The sequence below is a fragment of the Schistocerca americana genome, unplaced genomic scaffold (assembly GCF_021461395.2).
Source record: "Schistocerca americana isolate TAMUIC-IGC-003095 unplaced genomic scaffold, iqSchAmer2.1 HiC_scaffold_62, whole genome shotgun sequence".
Taxonomy (NCBI): domain Eukaryota; kingdom Metazoa; phylum Arthropoda; class Insecta; order Orthoptera; family Acrididae; genus Schistocerca; species Schistocerca americana.
The window spans coordinates 1,613,226-1,635,905 of NW_025726368.1; the positions used below are offsets into that span (position 1 = coordinate 1,613,226).

The 22,680-nt window shown below is 43.8% G+C and overlaps 1 protein-coding gene and 1 non-coding gene across 4 annotated transcripts; both read left to right on the forward strand.

Moving 5' to 3' along the window:
• The first annotated feature begins 760 nt into the window (after window positions 1-760).
• On the forward strand, window positions 761-21,313 carry LOC124587764. 3 transcript variants are annotated; one of them, XM_047131444.1, is made up of 3 exons: window positions 962-1,000; window positions 6,507-6,530; window positions 20,550-21,313. In XM_047131444.1, the coding sequence occupies exons 1-3, from the start codon at window positions 982-984 to the stop codon at window positions 21,311-21,313; spliced, it is 807 nt and encodes a 268-aa protein (XP_046987400.1). In that variant the 5' UTR covers window positions 962-981. The 3 variants fall into 3 exon arrangements, with proteins under 3 accessions (XP_046987401.1, XP_046987400.1, XP_046987402.1); XM_047131445.1 differs by lacking the exons at window positions 962-1,000; window positions 6,507-6,530 and adding an exon at window positions 761-803; XM_047131446.1 differs by lacking the exons at window positions 962-1,000; window positions 6,507-6,530 and adding an exon at window positions 6,692-6,748.
• Window positions 19,371-19,444, forward strand: Trnat-ugu. The gene has a single exon. It is a non-coding gene; the product is annotated as a tRNA-Thr (tRNA).
• Window positions 21,314-22,680: the final 1,367 nt, after the last annotated feature.

Sequence of the window (22,680 nt, forward strand, 5' to 3'; positions counted from 1 at the left end):
GCTAGAAACGTAGGTTTTGCCTTTCCTTAATCTTTCTTCTAAGATAAGTCGTAGGATCGGTATTGCCTCACATGTTCCAACATTTCTACAGAATCCAAACTGATCTTGCCCTAGGTCGGCTTCTACCAGTTTTTCCATTCGTCTGTAAATAATTCGCGTTAGTATTTTGCAGCTGTGGCTTATTAAACTGATAGTTCGGTAATTTTCACATCTGTCAACACCTGCTTTCTTTGGGATTGGAATTATTATATTCCTCTTGAAGTCTGAGGGTATTTCGCCTGTCTTGTACATCTTGCTCACCAGATGGTAGAGTTTTGTCAGGACTGGCTCTTGTAGTGTTACCTTTTATTATCTTCTCCTCATTAGCTATTGAAACAACATCGCTTTGCTATGTAATTTTAATTTTCACCAAAAGCACATTCAACACATCACGGAAAAATACATGTCTTTCGTATCAAGACAAGAGAGAGAGACCTCCATTAGTTCTTAAAAACAAAAAAACTACGCAAAAGTAAAAAAAAAAGCGTGGCAGTATAGAAAATTTACATAGATACAGTATAGAAAATTTACATAGATACATACATATATGAGAAAATAAGAAATTTACATATTACAAAAAATATTTCTTAGCATAATGCACTTTGCATATCGGTCTTTGTATACCGTCTTTTTGGTGTGTATCTTCTTTAGGAGTCGTAACATGAATGTCTTTGAATTGCAGCGTATTAGCGTTGCTTAGCACAGCGTTTGAATTCAGTTCACAATTCACATGATTCGTGTTTACAATGGAATTAATTCGAACAGTAAATGCTTCTATTATATTGCTCCAATGTCTTTAAACGTAGTATCGGATTCTGAGTGTGTGTGTACTGCCTGGATCTCGTGCGTGTGACTTGAAGAAAATCCAAAGTTTGTTCAATGTGTCAACACGAAATTGTGATCTCCAGCAGTCAAATTTTGGTGGCGTTTACCGGGGTATAAATGGTCAATGAGGGCACAGGAAACACCATCTCCGGCGGTACACCGAAAGGTTACCGCCCTTCGATAGTGCAATTTTCGCGCTAATCGAAGTGTTAGGGGTTACAGGTGCCCGCCAGCCAGCCAGCCAGCCAGCCAGCCAGCCAGCCAGCCAGCCAGCCAGCCAGCCCAGCAGCAGCAGCAGCAATTTCCCGGTCCCGGCCTGCAACAGTGGTCCCGCCGCCAGCCAGCCAGCAGCCCTCCGGTGCCAGCAGCAGTCCAGGCAGCAGCAGCAGCAGCAGCAGCAGCAGCAGCAGCAGCCGCAGCCGCCGCCGCCGCCCCGGCCCCGTCCGCGGCAGCAGCGTTCCTGCCTCTCGCCGTCGCCGTCGCCGTCGCCGTCGCCGTCGCCGTCGCCGTCGCCGTCGCCGTCGCCGTCGCCGTTCACCGTCGCCGTCGCCGTTCGCCGTTCGCCGTCGCCGTTCGCCGTCGCCGTCCGTCGTCCCCAAGTGTGTGTCCTGTCCTTTTAGTGCTGTGTTTTTTCTTTCTTCTCCTTGTCGTCATGTCTGCCCCCACCACCACCGTCACAACCACCACCACCGCCATCGTGTATACGTCCCCTTCCGCCGCCTCCACCACTATCACTTGGTGTGCCCAGTCCCACCCCCCTCCATCCATCCCTCCCCTCCTCTCTATCCCTTCGCCCTCGCTTTTTGTCGCCCCCTCTCCCGCCTCTTCCTCTCGTTCTGATCCCTTCCCCCCACTCCCCCAGCCTGTCACTGCCGCTCCGGCTCGGGTAGTGGCCCGTCGGGCCACTGCCCACGCCCAGCTCTCCCCGTCGCCATCGCCGTCACCGCCGCCGCCACCACCACCACCGCCATCTTCATCGACTTCCCCGTCGCCGTCACTGCCACCTTCGCCTGCACCGTCACAGTCATTATCTCCGGCGCCGACTGCTGCGTCCGTGCCGGGACCTGCCCCTTCCCGCCACCTCCCCATTGTTCCCGTCCCTCTTATCACCACCCGCCCATCTGCCGCTGTCAAACGCCCTAGTGCCGCCCCCACTCCCTCTGCTCCTAAAAAGGCTCCACCCCGCCCCCCATCCCCACCCCAAAATGCCATGGACGTCTCCCCACCAGGCCCCGCTCCCTCCTCCTCCTCCTCCTCCCCACCCGGTCTCTACAAATATCTCCTGTCCCGTCCCGATCCTTCATTCCTCGAGGCCCGGAATCTCTCCCTCCTCCTCCGCCAACATTTCCCTGGCGCCCCCATCTCTCTCCTTACGCCCAGACGGGATTCCGTTCTCATCTCCTCCCCCAGCCCAACCCTCCATACTGACATCCTCTCCCGCCTCCCCATCACCCGTTTTGGTCCTAACGCCTCCCTCACCCCTGCTCCCTCCCCATCTCCTACCCGCCAACCCCAACCCCCGCGTCGCCCGCCGACCCTCACCGCCGTGATCACTCGGCTTAGCCCGTCGATCACGGAGGAGGAGGTGTTGGCGGAGCTGAAGGCCCATCCCACCTTGGAGGTGCGGGCAGTCCGCCGCATTTTTAACGCGACCGGCCCCACCCGCCTTATGCGGGTGTTCTCTGAGGACGCCCCCTCCATTGACCGTCTCCTGAAGGAGGGTGCCCTCCTCTTCAATCAGCGGTACAAAGTCGACCCCTCCCGTTCCCCCCCTCAATCCCTGCGCTGCCAGAGATGTCTGCGCTACAATGCACACACAACAGCCGAGTGCCGCGAGGCCCCCACCTGCCCGCATTGTCGCCAAGCGCACTTCCTCCGGCAGTGCCCCAACCTCCAATCCCCTCCCTCCTGTAATACCTGCAGCCTCCCCCACCCTACCTACTCCCAAAAGTGTAAAGCCCGGCCCCCTCCCACCACCCCTGAACTCACCGTCCCTGTCCGTCCCCTGGACGCCCCCACCCCTCCTGGCAATTCCCTTCGTCCACCCCCCACTGCTGAGGACATCATCAGGTTCCTCACCATTGTCCTCCAAAACGTCCATCCCTTTCAGCGCCCCCACACCCTCCAACAGATCTCCCTCGCCGCCCGTTCCATATTCCACCTTAAAATGTACGCCACCTATTCCAATAACCAGGCCCATTTCACCTTCTCCCGCCTTGACACCCTCGTCTAAATCCTTATCATGGCGCGACAGCATCGTATCCTTTTCAACAATATCCGCTCCCTTCCCGCCAACAAGAACCTCTTCCTGCACACCCTTGCTACCCACCGTGTGGATGCCTTCCTCCTCAATGAAACCTTCCTCCAACCCCACCACTCCATCCACACCTCCCCCTATCTCCTCCACCGCTCCGATAATCCCCTCCCAGTTGCGCGTGGCGGAGTTGCCATTGGCCACCACCGCCAGATCCCCGTTCGGCTCCAACCTCTCCTTCCCGACCCCACCGAACACCTGATCCTTAGTCTCTTCTTCCCTGGCCTTACCGTTACCTGCGCCACCATCTATGTCCGCCCTAACGCCCCTCTTCCCTTCGACTTCCTCTCCCACATTGACCGTACCTTCTCCTCCTACGTGATCGCCGCCGACCTCAACATCCATAGTCGTTCCGCCGCCCAGTTACGGCGGTGGCATCGGTTCCTCTCCTCCCTTCAAGGCGACCTCATTCCCATCCCCCAGCACACCCGTCCCGAATCCAACTCCACTCCTGATGTTATCCTCTCCTCCCCCAACCTCCTTGGCCGCATAACGGTGGATGTCCTGGAACCTATTGGTAGCGACCATCTCCCTGTCCTCCTCACCGTATCGGACGGTCGTCGCCCTCGCCCCGACCCTCGTACTGATCCTCCCCCTAAGTATGTCCACGATTATTCCCGAGCCGACTGGAATGCCTACCGGGATACCCTCTCCACCCAGGTCGATAGCCATCCTCTCACCTACCACCACCCTGACGATGTCACCCATGCCGCCTCCTTTCTCCAGCAGACCTTGTCTGAGGCCGTGGAGGCCCACGTTCCTACTGTCGCCATCCACCCCCACCGTCCTACCTTACCCCCGCAGGCCGTTCTCCTCCTCCGTGAATCCCGTCGTCTCTACCGTGCCTTCCTCCGCACGCGTGACCCGGACACACTACGACGCCACCGGCAACTCCAGCGACACGTTCGTAATTTGCTCGCGGCTAAGAAACGCCGGGACTGGCGACAGACATGCACCCGTTTAAATGAAACCCTACCAATCAACTCGTCCAAGTTCTGGTCGGCCTTCCGTCGCCTTACCGGAACTAAACCCTCCCCCTACTATCCTCTTCTCCACGATGATCACCCCTTCCCTGACGCCCTTAGTAAGGCCAATCACTTTGCCTCCTACCTCTCCGATGTTTTCTCCATCCCCGATGATCCCCAGTTCGATTACTCCCTCTTCCCGGATATCCGCGATCGAACTGACACCTCTGTCCCTCCCCTCGCTCCTGGTTTCCAGTACTTGGACAACATTACACACACGGACCTCAATACCCCTATCACTACACAGGATCTCATTGATACACTCCGCACAAAACGCAACACCGCTCCTGGTCACGATCGTGCCACCTACCGTCACCTTCGTGAAGCTCCTGTCTCTTTCCTCTCCACCCTGGCCAGGCTCTACAATGTAGTCCTGTCCACCGGTTACTACCCCGACCTGTGGAAAACCTCCCGCATCCTCATGTTCCTTAAACCTGGAAAACCGCCGTCCGCCGTCTCCTCTTACCGTCCTATCAGCCTTACCTCGGTCTTCAGCAAGGTCCTGGAATCTATCCTCACCCGCCGCATCCACCAGCATCTCCGCCAGAACCGCCTCCTTCCCGTCACCCAGTGTGGCTTTCGGCCATCCTTCTCTTCCGACGATCTTCTCCTTCACCTCACTCATCTCCTTTCCGAACAGCTTAATTCCCGTCGCTCCGCCATCTTCCTCTCCCTTGACCTCGAACGCGCTTATGACCGCGTCTGGCATTCCGGTCTCCTCTTCAAGCTCCAAACCTTTGCCCTTCCCATTAACTACGTCCGTCTGATCGGTTCCTTTCTCTCCCGCCGTCCTTCCTATGTCACCATCCATAACACCGATTCCTACACTTTTTTTCCCTCCGCCGGTGTGCCCCAAGGCTCCGTCCTCTCCCCCCTTCTGTACCTTTTGTACACGGCGGACATGCCGCCGCCGTCACCCCCCGTCCACCTTCTCCAGTTTGCCGATGACACTGCCTTCCTTGCTCTTGCCCCCACCCTACAACGCTCCCAACGCCTTCTCCAATCCCATCTTGACCGCTTCACTGCTTGGTGCAACCAGTGGTTGCTTAAGGTCAATCCCTCCAAAACCCAGGCGATCCTTATAGGCAAAACCACCCCTTCCTTCCGCCTCCTTGATTTTTATCTCACCGTCTATGGCCGTCCTATCGCCCTCACTCCCACCCTTCAGTACCTTGGCGTCACCCTCGACCGTCGACTCTCCTGGACTCCCCATCTCCGGACAATCCAAGCCAAGGCACGTTCCCGACTCCGTCTCCTCAAAGCTCCTTTCCGGCCGAACGTGGGGTCTGGACCCCTCCACCATCCTCCACACCTATAAGTCCCTCATCCGCCCTATCCTTTGTTACGCCCATCCAGCCTGGATCTCCGCCCCCCCTTCCTTTTATAAATCCCTCCAAATCCTTGAACGCCATGCTCTCCGCCTTGCCTATCGCATCCGTCTCCCCTCCCCCACGCGGATCCTGTATGATCTTATCCCCTTCCCTCACCTCCTCCTCTTCCTCGAAAGGATACGAATCCTCTACACCTCCCGTAAACTCGATCCTCCTCACCCACTCGTCTCCCCGATCCTCTCCCACCCCCGCCCGCTGCCGCGCCTGTACTCTCATGTCCCACCCGGTCTCCATCTCTCCACCCTCCTTACCCTCTCCCAAGGTGGCTTCCGCCAGCTCCCCCTCCCTGATGGTGCCCTCCTCCCCTCCATCTACCCCTCCTACCAACTTTGATCCTCCCGCCCTCCTCCCGTGCTTGCTCCTCCGGGCACCCTCCCTCCCTTCTCTTCCTTTTTCCCTCCCTCCTCCTTTTCTCTCCCCTTCTCCCCCGGGCCTCCCCTCCCCTGTACCTCTCCCTCTTGCCCCCGTCTCCCCCGCCGTTGGCATCCTCTTCTCCCCTCTCCCCCCACCTCCCCCCTGTTCCACTCTTGGCAGGTCCCCGGACTCGCACACGCTACGTGGACTTTCGCGCGCCGGAGATCGCCGCCATCAGTGTCTTGTGTGTGCCGTCGTGTTTCGTGTTCAGTGTTTCCCGTCACGCTCCGTTGTTCACCAGTGCCATCGTCTTCTTCAGTGTCTGTGCGTCGTCTCAACAGGTTGCAGTGTGGTTTCTCGTCAAGTGTGAACGGCTCCGTGTTTGTCTCTCTGTGTCTCCTATTTTATCGCCCACCATTTTGTGACTTTTCTGTTTTTCTCCTGTTTCTTGTGCTTCTTTCGCATTTGGCTGAAGAGCAGCGTAGTGTGCTGCTGCCAGCCTGCTTATTGTATAGGCATTAAAATGACAATAAAGTAAAAAAAAAAAAAAAAAAACAGGAAACACCTCACTGCCTACGACAGGTGATGAGCTTGTCTTTTACACCAACCTGAAGACCTGCCGGCTTCCACAACACCATACACTTCAAAGCATATTGACACTACGTAAATATTGCTTGACCAGTGTTCCATCACGTTGGTTTCTTCTTTGCATTTTCAGTTCCATTTATATGAATCATGTGCTACATGCACAAGTCCTTTGCAGCTCGTTAACATCTCCTTAAAATACATTTCTTGATATAGTAAGTACATATACAAATATTTACAATTAATCATTACATGAGATAGTTACATTGTCATATACTACATATACAGAATTAAATGAAAAATATAGTAAATTTTTTACGTTACATTCAATATCATTGTGCTGCCATGTGAATTACATTACATTCAGATTGAAATATACATTTTATTTGTTAGTTTTTTATTTCCCCGTTACACTTGCAACATTTGAAGATAATTGTGACAACTCGCTAGAATATTCAACTTAAAATTCATCTCGCACCCTGGAATAAAATTTACACATATTTCAAGCTTCAAGACAGCCCTCTGTAGGAGGATAGGTTCATGGGATCGTTGCTAACTACTTTATAAATACTAGTAAAGTCATACCCTACAGTGGACTACACAAAATAAAATATGATAAATAAAATTCATGTTAACTTAATATAACGTAAAAGTTCCTATACCTAATACCGTTTCTAAGTGTGGTGTCCCCACTATTGCTGTTTCTAAGAGTGGTACCCCTCTATTACCGTTTCTAAGAGTGGTGCCCCTCTAAATATCTTAGTGTGTGTATGTCTCTCCATACTGTCAGATAATCATGAATTATATAATGTCAAATATTTCATCAACATGTATAAATTTTTCTAAGGAAGGGATGAGAGTATGAACCGCAACAGAGGACTGACGTTTTGTTTTCTCCTTATTCTCCTTTCTATTTAATGGTGCATTAGTTCAGTACAGTAGATGAGCTTTAATTATGTCATTAGATGACTGCTAAATATGTTCTCTTAAATAATTCTTCCAATCTGAAGTGTCCAAGCCTACATAACTCCAAAAATTTCATTACAAGTTCCCATTAGATTAGTGTTAAAGTGTTATAGATTTAAATCCTCTGGTATATTTCCAACAGTGGCTGCTGTAAATAATTCTTTCCACATAAATCTATTCTTTCACCTTTAGTTATAAGAATATATAAGACACCACATAAGTTATTATCTCAGGCATACCAATCTTTCAATAAATAATATTCTTTCCACTACTTTCATTCTGTATTCCATGAGTACATGTGATATAGCATTCAAATCTAGTTTCTCTCCTCTCAACATATTCACAGTTACTCATAACATTCTCACCTATCCATTATTCATTCTTCACAAAATAACATATAGGCTACTTATTCCTCAGCATTATATATATATTTTCCTCTTATTCATCACCACTTACTTTTTACTTCAACAACAACAATAATAATAATAATAATAATAATAATACCATTTTCTCATCTTATATACCATTTACCTCTCTCCATATTACTATTTGTCCTCTTATTAAACTAAAATTACATTCACTCATCTCATTCAGTCACTCACATCACTCATATCAACATTACTATTATCACATGCCTCCTAAAGAAAATAATTCTGTTTAATTCTCTGCCTCCTCTAATGTGTATATGCCTCCTCTAATGTGTATATGCCTCAGTAGCAACTCCTCTTATAACCAAATATCTTATTAGCTATTGGATGGTTCACATTGCTTTCTAGACTTACCTGCATTCATTAGATTGTAAGTATCTGTATAACTTAAATGTAGGCTCATCATAACTGTGTATCATATTAGTTATCTTCTCCTCAGTAGCTAACATTTTACTGTATGTATTTTTTCAAATGTCTGTGTGGATGTAGACCTCTGGGTTTATGTGTTAATGGATATTCTAATGAATAACAGCCAGGGTGTGGAATATTTGCAATTCGGTATGGTCCAGAGTATAAGATCTGCCATTTCCTGTTTAAATGTTTCAGTTTTTTTGGGTTTAGGATGTGTTCTTAGTAAAACTAACTCATCAACTTGAAATGTTTGGGCTTTCCTGACACCTCTGTCATATTTCTGCTTTCTTTGTCACATAATGTTGTGTAAGCTTGTCTTACCTTTTCTTCTAAACTAACATGATTTGTTGTTGCTGTAAATTTAGGTAGAGGGTCTGTCCATTCATTTCTTTCTGTTTTATCCATAATTAATTCAGTTGGTGTGTATCCAGTAGAACTGTGAGTTAAATTGTTCACTATTTGTTCAAATGGTGCTAGATATTCTACCCATTTTGTGTGCTTCACTGGTGTGTGTGTTCTCATAAACTGTCCAAATTCTCGAAATGTTCTTTCTACTGGGTTTCCTGCTGCGTGAAATCTTGAAATTAAAATATGTTTAACATTCTGTTCTTCAATAAATGTCTTCCATTTTAAACTGGTAAAATATGCTGCATTATCCGTGATCATAACTTCAGGTTTTCCTATTCTTACAAAATAATCTGTTAATAGACGTCTGGTAATAGCAGTGGTAGAAACTGAACGTAAAGCATATAATTTTAAATACTTTGTGAAAACATCTAACACAGCAAGGATGTATTTCATTCCTCCACGTGCTTGTGGATAGGGTCCTGCAATATCTAAAGAAATTAGCTGTAATGGCCTCTTAGGTGTGATTGGGTGCAATTCATTCATGCTTGTGCGATTAGAATATTTGGCTTTCTGACATATGATGCATTTCCTAATATTACTCAATACTCTTCGCCTTAAATTTGGAAAATAGCAATATTGTATAATCTTATCTGTACATTTGGTTACACCATAGTGTCCCCAAGTTCTGTGTGTAAATAAAATAAAATCATCAACATGAGCTTCAGGTAAGCAAATACACCAATGCTGTGATTCAGGGTTTCGTGGGTGGAATAATACTTCTTTGTGTAACGTGTAATATTTTTCAAGATGTGGGTCTGTTCCTGCACGTAATTTATTCTTTATCTGGATCCACCTGGGATCATTGTCCTGCAATATGGCTAACTTCCTGCACATGTTTTTGTAGTAAGGTGCAAATGTACCGTCATACATGAGTAAAATTTTGAAATCTGATGTTTGTTCTGTCACATCTGAAAATTCTTGTAGGCCTTGTGGCAAACGAGATAGAGCATCGGCTATAATGTTGGATTCTCCTTTTATGTATATAATATCAATATCTGCTTGTGTCTGTATGTGTGGATGGATATGTGCGTGTGTGCGAGTGTATACCTGTCCTTTTTTCCCCCTAAGGTAAGTCTTTCCGCTCCCGGGATTGGAATGACTCCTTACCCTCTCCTTTAAAACCCACTTCCTTTCGTCTTCCCCTCTCCTTCCCTCTTTCCTGATGAGGCAACAATTTGTTGCGAAAGCTTGAATTTTGTGTGTATGTTTGTGTTTGTTTGTGTGTCTATCGACCTGCCAGCGTTTTTGTTCGGTAAGTCACCTCATCTTTGTTTTTATATATAATTTTTCCCACGTGGAATGTTTCCTTCCATTATATTGATATTCTTGTAGTGATGCACACCAGCGTGCAAGACGTGAATGTAATAACTTGCATGATAGCAGGAAAGAAAGAGCTTGATGATCAGTATAAAGCTTAGTACGTTTTCCCCATAGAAAGTAGCGAAACTTGCGAAATGCTCATACTATGGCAAGTGTTTCGCGCTCGGTCACTGAATATGACTTTTCGCATTCAGTGAGCGTGCGGCTAGCAAAATTTATAGGTTTGATGACTATTTGTTCATTTTCTACATGAATTTGGAATAAAAATGCTCCGAGCCCATAGGAACTTGCATCTGTTACTAGGCAAAAGTCTGACGTCATGTCAGGATGACATAACAACGGTGCATTAACTAAAGCATTCTTAATCGCTTCAAAATCTGTCTGACAGAACTCTGTCCATTTCCAAATATTATTTCTTTTGAGTAAAGATAGAAGATGTGGACTGTTAAGAAGGTGGTAGGGTACAAATTTCCTGAAGAATGAAGATAGACCAAGAAAGGCTTTGAGTTGTTTACGATTCTGTGGGGATGGAAAATTCTTTATTGCATCAATTTTTCTTGAGTCTGGATAAATGCCTTCAGTTGATATGATGTGACCAAGGAATTTGATTTCTCTCCTCCCTAATGTCGTCTTTGATAAATTGATAGTGACACCTGCGTCAGAAAATTTAGTCAGAAGTTGCTTCAAAAGATTTACATGTTCTTCCCAAGTAGTGGTTGCAATGACAATGTCGTCAACATAAACTGTGATTTGCGAGAACAATTGTGGTCCAAGAACAGCATCTAAGGCTTCAATAAATACTCCAGCACTCACTCGTAGACCAAAGGGCAGAACACAAAATTGATAACTACGTCCCTCACATAGAAATGCAGTGTATTTACGACTGTTTTTATGGAGGTTCACCTGGCAAAATGATGAGCGGAGGTCGATATTGGTTAAATACTGTACATTATGAAATTTTAGAAGTTGTTCTTCCAAATTAATAGGTCGTGTCTTGATTGGAATTATAACTTTGTTAATTTCTCGTGCGTCCAGCACTAACCTTACACTACCATCCTCTTTATTAACTGCTAGTATCAGACTGCAATATGGTGAATGTGACCTTTCAATGATACACCAAGCTTGCATTTTTTCAATCTCTTTCAAAACTGCGGGTTTCTTTGACCAAGGAATATTATAATATGTTCTACAGTATGTTTTGTGTGGTTTAACATCCATCTCATAAGTATAGCCTCTAATAATTCCAGGTTTTTCCACAAATTCCTCAGCAAATTGCTGCAAAACTTCAAGTAATTCAAGTTGTTGTTCCTTCGTCAGATATTCAGATTCTGTGCATTTCTCATATAAATCATTAGGTTTAATTCCCTGAGATACAGCTTCATTAAAGTTAAATCACATATGTTTATTGCTGGTGGAGACACAAAATGTAACTGTTCAAATTTACCTTGTTTACTGTTTAAGTTTTTACCCTGTGTTAACTCTATTGTCAGTTGTTGTTGGTTTACGGTTAAATGACATTTCCCTTTTCCTAAATCTATGATTGCTTGATATTCATTCAAAAAGTCAATTCCTAATATGCAATGCATAACTAATTTGTCTACTACCAGAAAACTGTAATTGAGTGGTATATTTGAAAATGTGAAGTTAATTAGCACTTGAAATTTCACATTCTTTGATTTGTTACCGGTGGCACTTATAATGTGACAATTCTGGACTGGCAATGTTTGTATGTTCATTATTTGTTTGAGTTCATTATATAAGGACATTGAAATGACACTTGCTGCTGCTCCTGTATCTAACATTACTTCCACTTCATAACTACCAATGATAACTCGTGTTATAGCCTGAATAATCTTCTTTGTTTTACTGGTACTATTAAAATCTACATCCTGATATAATTCCTTTTCTATTTTCTTACTGTCATCATATCGGAGAAAACAAATCGTCGGTTCCGTTGCGCTCTGCTCCCTATTGACCGTAACTCGAGCGCTTAGCTCGGTCGTCGTTCGTTTTCTGGCAAATTTGGTTGTTGCTGTGGGTTGGGTTCATTGCCCAACTCAATAATATTTGCATTTCTGTCGCGCGTCACCCAAGTATCAGCTGTTTGGTTGTTGACATTACTCCGCGTCGCATCGGGTGTTCCGTTAGGTACAAATTGAGGGTTGCTGTATTGCGTGTGTCGTGGCGGTTGTCCATTGTGATTTCCCCATACATTATTTCGCCCATGACTGTAACTGGTATTGTCATTACTGTTATTCCTGCAATACATGTTTGGATGTTGTTGGATGTTGTTTCTCTGAAAATATCCTGGATGGTACGTGTTATCCTCTCCTCTTTGATCTCTATAATTTCGGTTCCTTCTTCTGTTGTTGTTATTTTGAATATAACTGTTATTGTTCTGATTGTAATTACTGTTCGGATAACCATTATAGTAATAATTACTGTTTCCTTGCCAATGTTGTGAGTTGTTTCTCCTAATATTGAATGGATTTGTCCCACTGTAGTGTGAATTGTTTCTTTGAGTGTTTTGTTGTGGTGTCGGAGGCGGATTCCAATAGCCTCTGTCATTTCTGTTGTGCGTGTGCGAATTGCTTGGATGGATTGGATACAATTGATTGAAATTCCTGATCTCATCTCTGTAAACAACATCTATCTCATCAACATAACTGAAAAAATTCTTTATGTTGTCCTCGGACACTCCTATTAATTTATCATGGTAAGGAAATGGTAAGTGGCTTTTAAGTGTTCTAATTACATCTGGTAAATCTGCTGGTTTTGTCCAATATAATGTTTTGTCTAGGTAGCGTTCAAAGTATTGTCGTAAAGTCTCTTTCTTCGGGTTGTAAATTTCTGGATTGTATACTTCTCGTTTTAAACTTTGCTGTTCTGTGATCGACCAGAATTCCTCAAGAAATGCTTGTTCAAACTGTTCAAATGTTAAACATCGTCTTTTAATTGCTGCTCCCCACTTAGCTGCTCTTCCACGTAACAAATTTGTAACATATCGAATTTTATCGGCTCCTAACCAATGTCTCGGGAAAATACCATCAAAAGAGCGGATGAAAACAATCGGATGCACTTTGTCTTTCTCATCACATGAAAATGTCTGAAAGTATCCATGTCGTACTAATGTTTCATCAGCTACTCCTGATGGTATTATGGGTCCTGTATTTTGTGTCAAACTGTGCATAGTATGTGGTGATGTCTGATAGTAATTTTGATCTTGTGGTAGCATTGAAAATGGTTCATTGGGATTTGTGTCACTCATTGGTAATTCTATTTTCGACTGTGTACTGGGTCTAGCATTATTATGATTCTCATTTATGTTTTGGTTGTCTGTTATGGGTTTTGGTATCACTGACGAACTTGGTATTACATTCTCTTTAAGTTTACGTACCTCTTTCTGAATATTATCTGTTTCTCCCTTTACTTGTTCCTTTGTCTTATCAAAAATGATCTGTGTCATTGTCTCAAACTTCTCATCTAAATAATCATCACATAATTTGCATTCATGTACAAGTTTTTCTGCTAGAGTTGTGTCATTCTTTAAAGATGCTACATCTGCTCTGTCTTCAAGCTTTTCTAACTTTTCCTGTAAGGATTTCTGCTCCAATGTTACATCATTTAATCTGTCTGAAAGGTCTGTAATCGTCAGGTCTAAGCGTTCTTGGTTTGTTTTTACGGAATTGTGTGACTGTCGTAATTCGTTAACTTGGGTACTGGTTTTCTGTTGTTCAAAAACTACTGTTAACAATTTCTCATTACATTGTTGTAAGTCAGTTTTTGTCTCTTCACTGAATTCCACAAATACCTTTTCTTGTCTCGTAACCTTGTCTGATAAGTCAGTAAATTTCCTTCCAAGACTACTGGTGGTTTCTGTCAAGTCGGCAATTTGTCTTGATTGTTTTTCAAAATTTTGTTTTATGTCCCGTGTCAGTTCATCGAATTTAGTGTCAAATTTCCCAATGTCACGTTTTAAATTTTCATTTTTCTCGTCTAAAGCGTCAAATCTTTTGTCAAATTTTCTGTTTTGGTCACCAAGTAACTTCAGAATCTGGCTGAGCATGTCAGAGTCCTGTGTCTTAGTTTCGTCATTTTTTCGTGTCTGATTGATGTCTGGTTCTGAAGTTGACGTTGTCAGTGTCACGTTTTGTCGCGTAGTACTCACTCTCCATTCGCCTGTATATCTGTTTAAATATAGGGGTTGTTGTCTTAATCGATCCGGTAAAATTATGTCTGGAACATCCTCCCTATTAAGTTCAATATTCATTTGACTGTCGGACATGTTTTGCAATGTGTCACTTTCACTAAGCTCGTCCGCGGAAACAATTTCTACGCGTCTAGCGTCCATCTTGCGATTTTCATAATTAATTGCAAATAAAATTTTCCAATGGTAAAAAAAAAATAAAAATTTAAATATATGTTGAAATCTGAAATTTCTCTTATGGAAATGGATATTTCTATATGATTTCTAATTAGAAATTGAATTATTAAACTGGTACTGAAATTTCCCTCTCACAAATAAATGACTGTGAATATGCTCTACACTTACCATTTCCAATAATAGTAGTAAATCAATTTTAACTACAATTTGAAAAAATAATTTCGAAATAAATGGATCGGAATAAAGGAAGTACAGATGGCTGTTTGAAACTGGAAAAAAATGTAAATTTCTGTACTCACCAAGTTTTTTCAGTCTTATGTTGCAAATGTAGCGTCAACTATACAGTTTTCAATCCAAAATTTTTCTTTCGCGTCCGTGCAAATTATTTTATGGAACGTTATCCTTTCCCTTTTTTTTTTTTTTTTTTTTTTTTTTTTTTTTTTTTTTTTTTTACCAAATTAATTTTCTCAGCATGAAAATGAAAATTAACACACATTAATAACAGGGAAAACAATATTGTTGTAAATTTCATGCACGTAACATTACAATTGAAATGAATGAGACTTAGTCCAAATTCATTTTCTGATGCTGTTAAGTGGTTAAAATTAGATAAAATGTCCAAAATTTATAATAACTGCACTTGTATCAATCCAAACTGCACTTGTATCAAATCCGAAGATTGCAAGTCCTGTCACCAGGACGCCAATTGTAGTGTTACCTTTTATTATCTTCTCCTCATTAGCTATTGAAACAACATCGCTTTGCTATGTAATTTTAATTTTCACCAAAAGCACATTCAACACATCACGGAAAAATACACGTCTTTCGTATCAAGACAAGAGAGAGAGACCTCCATTAGTTCTTAAAAACAAAAAAACTACGCAAAAGTAAAAAAAAAAAAAAATTATTTATAAAATTGGTCGCTGGCGCAGCGCTCTTCTGCGTGCGCGATCGTAAATTATAACTTTGCGGAAGTCAAAGTACCATTACACTCTCTCATGGCCGTCAGTAGTTCTAATGGAATGTTGTCTACTACCGGGGCCTTGTTTCGACTCAGGTCTTTCAGGGCTCTGTCAAACTCTTCACGCAGTATCGTATCTCTCATTTCATCTTCATCTACATCCTGTTCCATTTCCATAATATTGTCCTCAAGTACATCGTCCTTGTGTAGACCCTCTATATACTCCTTCCACCTTTCTGCTTTCCCCTCTTTGCTTAGAACTGGTATTCATACAAGTGGTTCTCTTTTCTCCAAAGGTCTCTCTAACTTTCCTGTAGGCAGTATCTATATTACCCCTAGTGAGGTAAGCCTCTACATCCTTACATTTGCTTAGCCATTTCGCACTTCCTGTCGATCTCATTATTGAGACGTTTGTATTCGTTTTTGCCTGCTTCATTTACTGCATTTTTATATTTTCTCCTTTCATCAATTAAATTCAATATTTCTTCTGTTACCCAAGGATTTCTACTAGCCGTCGTCTTTTTACGTACTTGATCCTCTGCTGCCTTCACTACTTCATCCCTCAGAGCTACCCATTCGTCTTCTACTGAATTTCTTTCCCCCATTCCTGTCAATTGTTCCCTTATGCTGTCCCTGAAACTCTGTACAACCTCTGGTTTAGTCAGTTTATCCAGGTCCCATCTCCTTAAATTCCCACCTTTTTGCAATTTCTTCAGTTTTAATCTACAGTTCATAACCAATAGATTGTGGTCAGAGTCCACATCTGCCCCTGGAAATGTCTTACAATTTAAAACCTGGTTCCTAAATCTCTGTCTTACCATTACATAATCTATATGATACCTTTTAGGATCTCCAGGATTCTTCCATGTATACAACCTTCTTTTATGATTCTTGAACCAAGTGTTAGCTATGATTAAGTTATGCTCTGTGCAAAATTCTACCACACGGCTTCCTCTTTCATTTCTTTGCCCCAATCCATATTCACCTACTATGTTTCCTTCTCTCCCTTTTCCTACTGTCAAATTCCAGACACCCATGACTATTAAATTTTCGTCTTCCTTCACTACCTGAATAATTTCTTTTATCTCATCATATATTTCTTCAATTTCTTTGGCATCTGCAGAGCTAGTTGGCGTATAAACTTATACTACTGTAGTAGGCATGGGCTTTGTGTCTATCTTGGCCACTATAATACGTTCACTATGCTGTGTGTAGTAGCTTACCCGCACTCCTATTTTTTTATTCATTATTAAACCTACTCCTGCATTACCCCTATTTGATTTTATATTTACAACCCTGTATTCACCTGACCAGAAGTCTTGTTCCACCTGTCACCGAACTTCACTAATTCCCACTATATCTAAATTTAACCTATCCACTTCCCTTTTTAAATTTTCTAACCTACCTGCTCCATTAACGGATCTGACATTCCACGCTCCGATCCGTAGAACGCCAGTTTTCTTTCTCCTGATAACAACATCCTCCTGAGTAGTCCCTGCCGGAGATCCAAATGGGGGCTATTTTACCTCCGGAATATTTGACCCAAGAGGACGCCATCATCATTTAATCATACAGTAAAGCTGCATGCCCTCAGGAAAAATTACGGCTGTAGTTTTCCCTTGCTCTCAGCTGTTCGCAGTACCTGCACAGCACGGCATAGTGAACGCATTATTGTGGCTGAGATAGACACGAAGCCGACACCTACTACAGTAGTACAAGTTTATATGCCAACTAGCTCTGCAGATGATGAAGAAATTGATGAAATGTGTGATGAGATAAAAGAAATTATTCAGGTAGTGAAGGGAGACGAAAATTTAATAGTCATGGATGACTGGAATTCGAGTGTAGCAAAAGGGAGAGAAGGTAACATAGTAGGTGAATATGGACTGGAGGTTAGAAATGAAAGGAAGCTGGCTGGTAGAATTTTGCACAGAGTATAACTCAATCATAGCTAACACTTGGTTCAAGAATCATAAAAGAAGGTTGTATACATGGAAGAATCCTGGGGATACTAGAAGGTATCAGATAGACTATATAATGGTAAGAGAGAGATTTAGGAAACAGGTTTTAACTTGTAAGACATTTCCAGGGGCAGATATGGACTCTGACCACAATCTATTGTTTATGAACTGTAGATTAAAACTGAAGAAACTGCAAAACGGTGTCAATTTAAGGAGATGTGACCTGGATAAACTGACTAAACCACAGTTTCATGGAGAGCATAAGGGAACAATTGACAGGAATGTGGGAAAGAAATACAGTAGAAGAAGAATGGGTAGTTTTGAGGGATGGAATAGTGAAGGCAGCAGAGGATCAAGTAGGTAAAAAATCGAGGGCTTGTACAAATCCTTGGGTAACAGAAGAAATATTGAATTTAATTGATGAAAGGAGAAAATAAAAAAATGCATTAAATGAAGCAGGCAAAAAGGAATACAAATGCCTCAAAAATGAGATCAACAGGAAGTGCAAAATGGCTAAGCAGTGATGGCTAGAGGACAAATGTAAGGATGTAGAGGCTTCTCTCACTAGGGGTAAGATAGATACTACCTACAGGAAAATTAAAGAGACCTTTGGAGAAAAGAGAACCACTTGTATGAATATCAAGAGCTCAGATGGAAACCCAGTTCTAAGCAAAGAAGGGCAAGCAGAAAGGTGGAAGGAGTATATAGAGGGTCTATACAGGGGCGATGTACTTGAGGACAATATTATGGAAATGGAAGAGGATGTAGATGAAGATGAAATAGGAGATATGATACTGCGTGAAGAGTTTGACAGAGCACTGAAAGACTTGAGTCGAAACAAGGCCCCCGGAGTAGACATCATTCCATTGGAACTACTGACGGTCTTGGGAGAGCCAGTCCTGACAAAACTCTACCATCTGGTGAGCAATGTATGAGACAGGTGAAATACCCTCAGACTTCAAGAAGAATATAATAATTCCAATCCCAAAGAAAGCAGGTGTTGACAGATGTGAAAATTACCAAACTATCAGTTTAATAAGCCACAGCTGCAAAATACTAACGTGAGTTCTTTACAGAAGAATGCAAAAACTAGTAGTTAAGCCGGCCTCGGAAGATCTGATTGGATTCCGTAGAAATGTTGGAACACGTGAGGCAAAACTGACTCTATGACTCATCTTAGAAGCTAGATTAAGGAAAGGCAAACCTACGTTTCTAGCATTTGTAGACTTAGAGAAAGCTTTTGACAATGTTGACTGGAATACTCTCTTTGAAATTCTGATGGTGGCAGGGGGAAAATACAGGGCGCGAAAGGCTATTTACAATTTCTACAGAAACCAGATGGCAGTTACAAGAGTAGAGGGGCACGAAAGGGAAGCAGTGGTTGGGAAGGGAGTGAGACAGGGTTGTAGCCTCTCCCCGATGTTATTCAATCTGTACATTGAGCAAGCAGTGAAGGAAACAAAAGAAAAATTTGGAGTAGGTATTAAAATCCATGGAGAAGAAATACAAACTTTGAGGTTCGCCAATGACAGTATAATTCTGTCAGAAACAGCAAAGGACTTGGAAGAACAGTTGAACGGAATGGACAGTGTCTTGAAAGGAGGATATAAGATGAACATCAACAAAAGCAAAATGAGGATAATGGAATGTAGTCGAATTAAGTCAGGTGATGCTGAGGGAATTAGATTAGGAAATGAGACACTTAAAGTAGTAAAGGTGTTTTGTTATTTGGGGAGAAAAAACTGATGATGGTCGAAGTAGAGAGGATATAAAATGTAGACTGGCAGTGGCAAGGAATGCATCTCTGAAGAAGAGAAATTTGTTAACATTGAATGCACAGACAGTGCCCGAACTCTTACGGGAATTGGCAACGTGCCGCAAGTAATGAATATAATGGGCGGGGGCACTACGAATATAGTGTGGGACAATACGTTGAGAATGTGGGTGTCGTGGGAGGAGTGCCAGAGATAAAACCCTGCAGTCGCGCTATCCTCTGTGTCCTCGGTGGCTCAGATGGATAGAGCGTCTGCCATGTAAGCAGGAGATCCTGGGTTCGAGTCCCGGTCGGGGCACACAGTTTCATCTGTGCCAGTTGACATATGTCAACGCCTGTAAGCAGCTGAGGGTGTTCATTTCATTGTAATAAAATAGTAGCATTTAGGTTTTGAAACCACATATTGCACTGAGTGCATTTGTCACTATATTTAGGTTCTGCATCAAGTGCCTCCTCATTATAAACTTCAGTAAATATTGTAGATGTTGGTTCTGTAAAACTTTGTGCAACTTCTTCCACTTTTCTTTCTACATACTGTTGTGTTCTTGTGCTTCTTATCTTACCTCGCCATTTAAAAGGGGACCTATTAGAGGCTAAATAAGATATGCTAACATTCAACACATCAACTACTTCACACTCAGGAATATAAACATCTGCATTGTCTTCCTCAGATCACATTCCAGGGATGATGATTATTCAGGTAGCCTACAACAAGAAGTTCAGTGAAATTTCTTTTGTAGTGAGTATAACCATTCCTGCACAACGGGTGTGATGGTAACACAGTTAGTTCAGGACCGAGGTATTTCTGCAACACCGCTGACAGATTTCCAACAATTGGGAAGCGTTTTCACTCTCTCAAACACTATCTTCTTGTCTTTCTTCATCTTCCGCACACATCATTCTTTCATTCCTGTATTCCCTCTCTGACATCGTATCTGACAAAAAGTTCAAACAAAAAAACAAAACTCTGTGCAGAACAATTCATGTGCAAGTTCTCATTCGTTTGTTATAAGTGGAAGAAAGATGGAAACAGTACTGTCAATATGCATGTTCTACATTAGAAATTCAATGATGTGAAATATGCAGAATGTTGAAAAATTTCTGACACTTTACACAGAAAAAAATATTGCCCACTTTGATTGCAGTAACTACTAAGACATTAAGCAAAGAATATGTTGCAGTTTTTATGAGTTTAAAATGAAAATAGTTTATTTATTAACACAGGTGATACAGAGGTCTGACGTACATTTTTTCCACAGAAATTCACGATTGAGTTATTGTGGCTTGTATAATTTGACATGAAATTGCCCTGCCTGACATTCTCTTACATACCTTAAATAAAAGTGACACGCACGAAATCTTTAGCGATACTTAACAAATAACTGTTAACTTTCTGTCCACAGAAATGGAATCGCCAACACTCGCCTGCAACCCGCCAGACGACGTACTGTTTTGCGTCTTTGCCTATCTGCCCATCCCAGAGTTGGTCCGATGTGCTACTGTGTGCAAGCAGTGGTACAAAATTGTGACAGGATTCACCCACCTGTGGAAAGGGAAAAGGTACGTCAGCAATAGAAGTCCGAGAGAATCTGCCGAGACGTGCGCCGTGTTGTCCATCGTACCGCTGTTGCAGGAAATCGAAATCAAGGTGGCCAAAATGTTTGAGGTGAAAATTTACTACCCGCAGTTGTTTCTGTCAGTGACAAACATGTCTGACATACGAGCTGTGCAGGACTGTCAGAGACTAGGGTCTACGCACGTGACAACTGATCTCAGCATAGCAGATATCGTCTTCTCTTCTCGTTCGCCTATCTGTTTTACGGCGCTCCGGACGCTGAAGATCGTCAGAGGGAACCCGACACTGACACTCTTCAAGCCGGGCACTAGGGCGGAATGTGCCATCATCTCTGCCCTGGAGCTGTGCCCATTTCTCACAGAGCTGAGCCTCGACGTAGAGTCCCTGTCGGCGAACTACTTGGACTCTCTGGAAGGGCTCGGCCGGCTGGAGGTTCTGAGAATCCACTGCCGCAGTCTGAACGACCTGACATTCCTACGGCAATGCTCGGATAAACTGGAGGAACTGGAACTGGAAAGTTGCGACGACTTGCCGTCGGCTGCGTACGCGGAGCTCCGCCACCTAGGGAAACTGCAGATGTTGCGGCTGTGAGACTGCCGTGTGGGGGGAGCGGATATGGAGGTGGCCGCGGCAGGTCTGAGGTCTCTCGAGAAGCTGCAGTTGGACCGTTGCGGAATGCTCTCGGACCTGTCCTTCTTGCGGTTCTGCAGCCAGCTGCGGGAGCTCCGCGTCGAGGCCGAGGACGTGGTGCTGACCGGTCTGAAGCACCTGCCCACCGGACTCCGCTCGCTCTGCCTCGTCAACAACGCTCTGACCGGTGACGAACTCTCCGAGGTGCTCCCGTTCCTGCGGCTGCTCGAGGAACTGAACCTCTGCAACACGGAGCTGGTCCAACTGGGCTTCCTCCGCTACTGTCGCAGACTGCGCCGCCTCTGCCTCAAGAACTCTACCTGGCCCGACACGTCGGAACTGTCGAGCCCGTGCAATCTGACGCGGCTCGAGACGTTGGTCCGAGAAGGTGCGGGGACGATGTGGACGTACTCTCCGGAACGGTGTCGTCACTGCCGCGACTGGACACTCTGTCGCTGGCCTACGTACAGGACGCCGCCGGGAGGTCCCTCAGCCAGTGGTCGCAACGTTGCGCTTTGTTGCTTTTCTGAGTTTACGGGTTGGAGGTGGATGCCCGTTGGGAACTTGAACACCTGAATAATTTGAACCTTTCTCCTTGTATGTCACCACTTAGTGTGCAACTTTACCAGTGAAGTCATCCGATTGAGTATGCCCCAAGTAAAAATCTATTGCTCGGATTGCTTTGTATAAACTTCTGTTACACGAGCTTTTCCAAGCAGAGGTGTCAACACCTGTATAGATTGATGTATATTTATTTGCCACGTATGTTCATTTGCTCAATAAATGTTTCCCTGTGTAGTAGTGTGTGTGCACCTTTTTCTATCTTACTGGCAGATTAAAACTGTGTGCCATGTCAGGATACAAACTCGAACCTCACTTTTTGTGAGTTCTCCAGTCACGTTCCAGAATATCCCACACAACTTCACTTCTGCCACTACCACTTCTCCTACCATCCAAAGTTAAAAAGGACTTCCCTGCATACTTTACTGGCCTAGCACACCTAAGAAAAAAGATGTCGAGGGAAACCATTTACAAAAAGAACCTCTGAACTGCTGAGTGAACACTTAACTCTGGAAACTACACCTTGGCTTTGGCTAATCTGTTTCTCAAAAGTCTCACTTCTTCTAGTAGTTGCTAGTCCTGTGAGGTATGCAGAAGAATATCTGCGATATTTGGATGGTAGTACAAGAGGAGAAAGAGTCGTGACTACAAAACTGAATAAGTAAGAGTATTGCTCGTGATGGCAAGGTTTTGGCCTCAAGTTCCAGTACAGCATACAGTTTTAATCTGCCAAGAATGTTTTCTGCAAGTGATATTTGAACGATTCC